Source organism: Sinocyclocheilus rhinocerous, unplaced genomic scaffold (genome assembly GCF_001515625.1).
Source record: "Sinocyclocheilus rhinocerous isolate Xijiao unplaced genomic scaffold, SAMN03320098_v1.1 scaffold485, whole genome shotgun sequence".
Taxonomy (NCBI): domain Eukaryota; kingdom Metazoa; phylum Chordata; class Actinopteri; order Cypriniformes; family Cyprinidae; genus Sinocyclocheilus; species Sinocyclocheilus rhinocerous.
In genome coordinates, this window is record NW_015659927.1 from 243,478 (window position 1) to 253,091 (window position 9,614).

The 9,614-nt window shown below is 38.9% G+C and overlaps 1 protein-coding gene across 6 annotated transcripts in view; it reads left to right on the forward strand.

Moving 5' to 3' along the window:
- The window catches only part of LOC107724432 (trinucleotide repeat-containing gene 6C protein-like), a 79,480-nt gene that overhangs the window by 30,700 nt on the left and 39,166 nt on the right, over positions 1 to 9,614 (forward strand). For 5 of the 6 annotated variants that reach the window (XM_016533364.1, XM_016533358.1, XM_016533359.1 and 2 more), the window contains exon 4: positions 5,176 to 5,466. The exons of the other annotated variant lie outside the window; for it this stretch is intronic. In XM_016533364.1, coding sequence (XP_016388850.1) covers positions 5,176 to 5,466 — 291 coding nt within the window. The remainder of the gene's footprint in view (positions 1 to 5,175; positions 5,467 to 9,614) is intronic. 6 annotated transcript variants of the gene reach the window in all.

Sequence of the window (9,614 nt, forward strand, 5' to 3'; positions counted from 1 at the left end):
TTTTTTTTTTTTTTTTTTGGTATGATTTATCTAAGTGCCTGTTTGTTTGATAAAACAATGTTAGTGGATGAGCTTTTGCATGTCTGATCAAGTTGCATTGGCTCACTGTTGCAGTTGTATACTGTAGAAGAATGGTGATTAAAAGAATTTTCCAGGATCAGTAAGTTAATGTATATCGACAGCATTTATGGAATAATGTCCATTACCACAGACAATAATTTTTTTTCTTTTTTTAGTAACAGTAAGGCACTTACAGTGGAAGTACATGGGGTCATGCACTTGCACAATGGGGGTGTCAAAGCAGAAATGTGGAACACATGAATTATGCAGTCATAAAAATGCATTTATTTTTTAGTTAAAAATTGTCTTATCATTACTCTTGTAGGGCCAGTGAATTAGTTATTCATCACTGCAATTCATGTAAAAAGTTGTCTTGTATACATATCATGTGAAAGATGTTTTGCGGTTTATTGTGTTCATGTGTGCTTGAATTTAAATTAACAGCTATAGCTGTTTTTGCAAATTTTTGCAAAAAACTAAAATGTAAAAACATTAAAATTAAAAAATAATAAAAACAAGTATTATTACTGTTATTTGTAGTATATTATTATTATTGTTATTATTAATTTGTTTGTAGTATATACATTTTCTTATTATTATTAAATTACGTTTTGTGGTAATCAGCATTATGCCACAAAAACAAATACTGTTTGCTAGAGCTTACCTTGTATTGAACCCATAACTTTGCTTTAACAGATCCTGTGTCTCTCTATCAGAGCTCTGGCGAGTGGCTTTAATGTGTTTACACGTGAGAGTGTATATCAGAGCAACAAAGCTTTAAAACAAGCCTTAGTAAACAGGTTAGCAATTAAAGCGTTTCAGTTCACATGAATCTCATAACCGCATAATTGGTTGAGGATTTGCGTTGTGTATCTGTGTCCAGTGCTCAGAGAGCTGGATTTAGATGCATACGCACATGTACACTTTTTTTTTTTTTTTTTTTCCCCGTCTCAACAAAAACATTCGACATTTAAAAATTTGTTTTGATGAGAAAGTCAGATATGGTATATAAATGAAGTCTTTCCTCGTCTCCCATTCGAGAGCTCGTTGCATCTCCCTCCCCATTCCACTCTCAAACCTCCCCTCGCCAGTGCTGTGTTGTGATTGGACGGCCGCTGACAGATTCCACAGAAGCTTCTAGAAAACCTTTCATCAAAAGGCCCTGACTGCAGTCATTTTTCACGGACCCGGGGCAAAAGTGTGAAAGACAGAATATGCAGGTACTTCCAGCGTAATCAAGAGAAATTAGCCATGTCCGTATGCTTCCTGTAACACGTTCATAATCGGCTATTACAATGGGCCGACTCTGATGCGAGGAAAGCGGAGGAGGATGGGGAAACTGTAGTGATTGGTCGGCCCAGCTCGTGGCAGGCAGGCTGAGCTGGACTTAAGCAGGGATTGGCGTCACTGATTCCAGCTTAGCACTGCGACTGCGCCACTGGAGAGCGTCTGTGCTGCAAACATGGCATGAAAGAGAGTAAGGGGCCGCGACTGGGGGAGGGACGTGCGGGTGAGGGAGAGAGAGAGGGAGAAATTGAAAGGACATGTTAATGCTAGTTTGGCATTCATGTTTTCATGTAGCGTTAAGCCTGCGTCACATTGGATCTCTCCAGTATATAATCTATAGTGTATGTGAGCCTCTTTTTCAGCCAATAGGAATGAAGCAGTACATTCCGGAAGGTGTAGTTCACCTGAGTGATTTAAAAGATGTCTTGCGTAACAATTACACATACTAGCAAGCTAAATATAACTTTTAACATATGACGTTAGGTGTTGGCAGCCAAAAGCTTGAACTGGTTGCATTTGTTGCATTCCCATAGTTAATGCTTTTTAATTAAAGTAACTTGAATTCTTGTTAGCAGATCCTCAACCCAAGCACGTGCACTACACTTCACCACAGTGGTAATCTCCCCTTTTCTCATCTTGCTAAAACTGCGTAAAATAACACTATTTCAAAATGTACTCTCCCTATCCAGTCCCATGCAAAGCACGGTTGTGGAAATCCTGTTTCCGGTTCTTACAATGCTACATTAACACAACTAAAATCATTCATATGTTGTAGTCCCAAATTCATGTTTGGGAAAAAGTAAATTGGTTGAACATGATAAAAAAAGAAAAGATAAAATCTTTAAAAAATTGATGTTTTTTTAATATAAAGTAATCAAGCAGAAAAAAATCATTTCAATCTTCTAATTCAGTATTTCTTTTTCAATATTTTGTTGGTTCAACGATTAACACCAAAAGTAGACAAGTGTAACCTATTAAACTGACCAAGTGCCAGTACCAAGTGATAAACACATTGTTGAATCAGTCTCCCCATCCTCTCAAACGACTTGTTCATTTGAATATACATGAATATTTTGCAGTCATTTTGCAATTTTATGTGTAACTAATGTATAATGACTGGGGTTGTCACGGTACCAAAATTTCAGTATTCGTTACCAATGCCAGTGAAAATCCACGGTTCTCGGTACCAAAGCAAAACACTAAAAAACTTGCTAATTAAAATTTTTTACTATACTTTCATTTAATCCAAACTGTGTACATATTTAATTTTAAAGGGCTTTTGAAAACCTAGAGTTATTCAGCCAAGAATAACAACTAAGTTAGCTAAAAAAAACAAAACAAGCCCAGATTGTAAATGTCGTCATGTCCTCCTGTTTTTTTACCCTAATAGAAGTTATAGGAGCATTAAATAGTTAATAAAGAAACTTAATTCTAAAGTGCTGCGCTCACAAACGCTGCTCAGGCATTACATGCCAGATGAAATGAAAATGACATCCATAATTTTCTGAAAACAGTCGGTTTCCTTCAGAAATACAGTGATATAAAAACACCCGCACCGGGTTTCGTCTTTGACACGTGCAGTGCTCATGTTTATTGAACGAAGTCAAAGCCTTTTGGAAAATCTATTTGTGGCCGGTCTCCTTCAGAAATACAGTGATATATAAACACTCGCACCGACGGGGTTTCTTGACACGTGCAGTGCTCATGTTTATGGAACGAAGTCAAAGCCTTTTGTGGCGGGCCGCCACAAATAAATCAAATGTATGGGAAACACAAATATTAAAAATTAAAATGAAACTTACCTGCTTGAACTCTTTCATTTGATCCGGGTGTCTGTCTTTAAAGTGTTTTGTTAGTTTGATGTGTTTCCTCATTTTGAGGTCGCCATGTCTCAGTGCTTTTATGAAGAAAGCGCATCTGCGCACCTTTCAGATAGCGCATCAAGAACTGGGTTGACCGGGTACTCGGTACCACCAGTACTTAAAAAAACCTGGTACCGTAACGTTTTCATTTTTTTAGTACCGACTTGGTACCGAAGTACTTTTGACAACACTAATAATAACTATTAATCAGCAGCTGTTTGTATTACTGTTGGATGATATGCTCCATAGTCACATCGTCCTATCGTCAACCTGTGAGACTTACTTAGACTCCTTACTTAGTTTCATAGCCGGAGAGTGAACTGACTCCAGGGTATGGCTAAAAGCAGCCTAATGTTAGTGTAATCTATTAACTACACATTATATCTTTTTAGTCATGTAGCATATGGATGTCATGTCAATTTTTTTAATATGAATGAATTTGTATTTAACATGATCAGAATTTAATAAAAACATGGTATATTACTGATTTTAATGCTTGCATTTCCTCAGTTATTCGAACAGCAGCTACTGAAAACAAGCAAAGAACTTTTACGTTATCGAAGAACTTCAGTCTAGCGTGAGATTATGCACTTTAAAAACACTCCCGTTATAAGCAGTGAAGCTAGTTACACCGCATGGTCAATAAATCTCTTATACTTACATCGCATGTACACCTGCACTTTGTTGTTTATGATGAGAGAATTCGCGAGAGAGCAGAATTTAGTCAGCGAGCACGCACTCAACCACAAAACTCCAGTGTTTCAGCGACGACTCGTCTGAACACCTCTGATTGGCCATTGCATTCATAAACTCAACATATTCGTGTGTGATTGGTTATAACGCGCAACACTGTAAAAACACGCAAAAAGAAATATAATGGAGCAAATAAGCCCTAATATTAATTCGATAATAATACTAGCATAATATTAATAATAATAATCGTCGTCTTGATTCTGCATCAGACACAGGCGATATCTCTGACTATCGTCTATCGGCACAACCCTAGTTTGTATACCATCATTTGATTTATGTCAGTCGCAAAGCTTTATCGGATGAGTAGTTCATTCCCTCATAAAGTCATTAAGTACACAGTCTTGTACCTTTGTCTGTTTTCCTTATTTTTATATACTTACACTTTCACATTCTTCAAAGCAAAGATTGTAATGTAATTAATCTTGAAGTGGGTTGGTTTGATTCATGGCTTAGACCTTTTTATTGACATTTTCTACAGAGAAAATAAAAGCAGGTTGAGTGGTCACCGATGTGTTTTATTACAAACCAGCTATTTGTATTAACCAGTTTGCAGAGCTTTTTTTTTAGTTTTGTGGTGTGTTCGATGAGGGCCTCCTGTGAATAATTTCAGTGCATCAGTGTAGACCTATCTTTGTATGCATTTTGATATTTCACCCTCTTGTCACTCTGCCTGAAAATTCTGAAGCTACTAAAATCAATCAAAGCCTAGAAACCCAAGTGTTTTTTTTCTCCTCCAAGCTCCACCACCAGACGGTGTTTTTTTCCCCCCAGCAGAATAAGCATCTCCCCCGTCTGCGTTATGTAAGTCCGGTACTCATTCACGCAGATGTTTGCGCTCCCTCTGCTTCATCTTTGCCTCTGCCTCAGGCGGAGATCTGCCTGGATCAGGCTTTCTGATGGCTAATTGTGTAACCGTTTCTGCCTCCTCCACAACACGGATGCGTTAAGATAAATGGCACTTTCGTTTCCTTTCTTCTCCCTCCCCGAGAGCCCCTGTGCGTCTAGACCGGCTGTGATAGGTAGAGACAGGCGAACGACATCCGCGATGGTCTCGCCACCCGCTCATCCCTCCCGAATCCTCTCATAGTTGTCCCTCTAAAGACACTTCCTGTTTGCTTTCATTATGGCATGTGCTAAAATTAACTTTATCCTTCCCTCTCCCCCTTCTCTCTCTCTCTCTCTTTCTGTCATTCTTTCATCTCTGTGTCCACAGTGCCAGACTCTGCCAAGCCCAGCCCCACCCCTCCTCCCCCCACCAACCCGTCTGTGTCCTCAGCCAGCAGCAGCACTGGTGGCAATGGCAAGCGCGCACCCTCCAGCAACCAACAGCAGCAGCCGGCAGCCCCTCGCTACCCGCCCCGAGAGGTGCCCCCTCGTTTCCGTCAACACGAACACAAGCAGCTACTGAAGCGGGGCCAACCTCTGCCCGCCGGAAGTACAGCTCTTGTGCAGCCAGTGTCCGCCAACCCTGTGTCTCAGCCCTTCTCCTGCCAGACCCACCCAGGTCAGCCTCGCCTCCATGATGTACACAGGGCGGCCTGCTGAGTCAGGGTGCAGCCAAGAAAACACTTAACGCCCATAGTTGGTGGTCTGTTTTGTGGTTTTGTTATGTAATATTGCAGGAAGGTAGAAGAGCTGGTTGTGGCAGGGGGTGTTTGGATGGTTTGTACAGACTATCAGCCCATTCTCATGTGGTACAATAATGTAAAGCTGCTTTCTTTTGTTCTATCTTTTGTTTGCTGGGGTTGGCAACCATCTGCACGGTTGATAAGAGCAAGAGAGATTAATATTCAAGTCACTATTAAATATTGCAGTATTTATTATTGATTTATCTGTGCACATGTTTTTTTTTTTTTTGCTCTCCCCCTTGCAATGGCATCTCTGCAGAAGAGCTGGGCAATAAGGTTGTCTAGTAGATGAATTCTCCTAAAGCAGCCTGTCAATCACATGAAACGATTACAACAAATGGCAGCAATGTCAATTTCTGATGTTAAATTTCAAACCCAGTGCCACTTTTTTTTTCCTTGTGTAAAGGGATAGTTCACCCAGAAATGAAAATTCTGTCATTACTTACTCACCCTCATTTCGTTTCAAACCCGTAAGACCTTCGTTCATCTTCAGAACACAAATTAAGATATTTTTGATGGAATCCGAGAGCCTCTGACCCTCCATAGACAGCTAGGATATTACCACGATCAACGCACAGAAACGTAGCAAGGACATCAGTAATGTGACATCGGGGGTTCAACTGTAATTTTACGAAGCTACGAGAATACTTTTTGTGCACAAAGAAAACAATAATAACATAATTTATTTAGCAATTCTTCTCCCCGAGGTACCGTATTCCGCCATTTTGGAGAGTATCCCAGGACGTAATCAATGTAACGAGTGCTGTTTACGTTCAGCATGCGCATTGTCTACTGAACGTAAACAACGCTGATTACGTAAAAAAATTTAAATTCAAAAAAATTAATTCAAATTAAAATACTTAATGTAGCCAAAAATGTATCCAAGAACCAAATCAGAATGTTATTGAAACTGTGAATTGAAATTAGAATCGTATTGGGAAATTTGTATCTTAATTTAGCCCTAATAAAGAGATTTTAATAAATAATGAAACTGGCAAGTTACAAGAAAATTTATAAGAAAAAGTTTGAACCATTCCTTCCTCCATTCCACTGCCCTGCGCCAAGCTGCGTTTGAAGCTGCATTTTTGTGTATAAGGGAAAAAAAAACTTTTTTGTAAAGTTTAACTTATTTAAACTTGAGCGTTGCATTTTTAGAACGGCGTGTCAAAATGCAGAGCACAGTGTCAAAGACGTCGGTCTCACGCTTGTTTACATAGACAAACAATGGAAAAGTAGCACAGCGAAATGAAAAATCACATTTTATGTGAACAGCCCCTTATGAGTGTGGTGCAATAGATGTGGTTCAATAGGTAGTAAATGGCCTAATTTGTTCATCACAGACAGGGTCATGTTGAAATCTCCTGTTGACATTTAATCAGGGTTGGTTTGTTATGTAGTGTTGTTTGAGCTTATTCATGTGTGCATGTGCAGTAGGTAGTTGTGGATGCAGTTTTTTTTTTTTTGCTCTCTCTGTTTTGCAGGCGAAGAAACTAGATGGAGAGAAACGGTCTTGCTGAGTTGTGCTTTGCTACTTCCTGTGTTTGGAGGCGTGTGGGTGTGCCAAGAGTGTTGTAGTTTGTACGTGGACTTGGCAATCTTCTGCTGTGTGTCTGTGGCTTCTTGATTGCAGTGGCAGAGCGAAAGAACAAGTTAAAAAGGAAAAGGGAGAGATGGCGGACGATCAGCTCTGTGGGCAGGGGTGATTCACAGCTTACAGTAAATGTGCGTGATTCAGAAGGAGTCTCCTTTGATTGGCATGGCACAAAAATGGGCTGTCTCATGGACTGTTCTTCTCTCCTCCCAGAGTATTGATTGGCTCTTATTTGTGGTCTGAAGGAATCATGTGTTCTTCTCAGCTCTGGAGTCCTAGTTAAGAGCAAGACCAGAGCCCTGTTCCAATTTCTAGCAAACTGTCTTGCTTGATCATATTTTTAGGAATCATAGGCACTCAATGAAGACTCTTCTTTGTAGTGAAGCAAAACCACACAATCACAATCAGTGTAGTCTGATTTCAAACAAGTGACTCGTATGGGCTCCTTTTTTTAGTGGATCAAAACAATACAGTATGACTAGTGTAGTCCAATTCCTAAACGAGTGAATCTTTTGAGTCAGTTCTTTTTAATGAATCAGCCACTTACAACTTATATCGTACTGAGAGACTTAAACCAGTATAGTTACAGTCTAGTTGTTTACATAGCAGTGTGTAATTAAAGATACACAGTTTTGTCAGTAATATTTTTGAAAATAATTGAATAAATTTACTACTTTTTTGTTTAGTGTTCTTATTTAATACATAACCTCATGAAAAACTAAAGTAATCAAAAAGTCTGTAAATAAAGACACCTTTTGTAAGAATTATTTTATTTATTTTTGGAATTTCCTCATTATTTAGTAATGCAGTGGCATTTCTTTTTCCCAAATAATTGTTCTTCAAAGAACTACTAGCTGATAATTGAGCCGGACCAGCGCTACTCTAAAAGCCCGCCCTTAACACGCCTCTCTGAAGCAAACGGCACACAACATCATTTCACCAGCGAGGGGATAAATAAATTAAAACTATCGCAAAACGAACTTGACAGAAGCGGACGTTTCTACCCTATAAAGATTTTAAAAGTCTCCAGCATCGATATTTTACCAATGATTTACGATTAAAAAAGTTACAGTGACAGTAATTTATTACTTTGTGTCAGAAGTGTGCATCACTGATGCTAAATCCAACTAATACCGTATTGGCCCGAATATAAGACGACCCTGATTATAAGTTGCGTCAACTTCTTTAGAAAGATGGAGAATTCATATAAATGTTCAAAGAAATAATATAATGTGAGGATGTGTGGGCGCTGTCCTGTTTCACTATGCTTATCCTTTCAGCCAAATTATGTGAGGTGAAAGAGCATGTCAGGAGAAGTAGAATAATAATTAATTACTAATTTGAATCAGTACATTATAACGAAAAAAAGTAGAAGTTAAATCTTACTGTAGTGTTCAAATCTGGGTACTTTCTTACGTTTTAAAATCACAAAGAGAGTTTGGTCCCATCAATACCTTAAAAATGAAAAGAAGCAGGTTTTTGCGATCATTAATGTAAACCGATAAACTCCTGGAAAGTCCAAGGATCCAGTAAGCGAATTCAAACAGTTGGACAAAACAGCGCTAATGCAGTGAAAAACAAGGCCAATTTTATCAGAGATTGTGGAGAGAATAGTGACTCACGTCCAGATGTCAGTAAATTATTCTTTTCATTGTGTATTTGGATTAAAAGCAAGAATGTTTTATAATGGACGCTGGCTGGCTGAGGTGTTATGCGGTGGTAAGAAGTTTAGCGATTCTGAATGTATCCAGTGGAGGTTTAGTGGTCTTTGGCGTCTCCCTGTGGTCCTGTTTGGTATCACAGCTTGACTTCTGGTTATTTGTATTGAAAAGGTTTGTTTAATTTGTTTAATATTGTGGCACTATACATAGCCTACATAGTGAATTATGAAAATTAAAAAGTAGTTATTTAAGTTATTTAACATAAATAAATAAGGGGGGGGGAGTACCGGCACTTCTTTTTTTCCACTTCAAGTACTGACAGAAACCCATCATTTCCAGTCAGAATAGAAATAAATAAATGTAATGGTAAAAAAAGATTTTCCACTAAACATATTCCAGTGAACGTAGCAGCATGGGGAACAGCCGTTCATTCTTCAGATTCTTCCGACTGGTATGCCCCAAACGCTCTGGATGGGTTGAGCTACACCTGTACTCATACTACGACACAAACTGACCCGTGGTGGATGCTGGATCTCATGAAGACGTACAGCGTGAACAGAGTGACCATCACTAACAGACCCGACTGCTGTGAAAGCAGGATAGATGGGGCAGAGATTCGGATTGGAAACAAGCCTTCAGATCTTCTCAGCAACCCAGTGTGAGTCTCTCTGATATATTCTTATATAAAGAGATTCTGGCCTGTTGGTCAGTAAGTTGGTCTTTTTCTTATATTCACTATATTCACTATTTTCAGGTGCTTAGACTATATTAA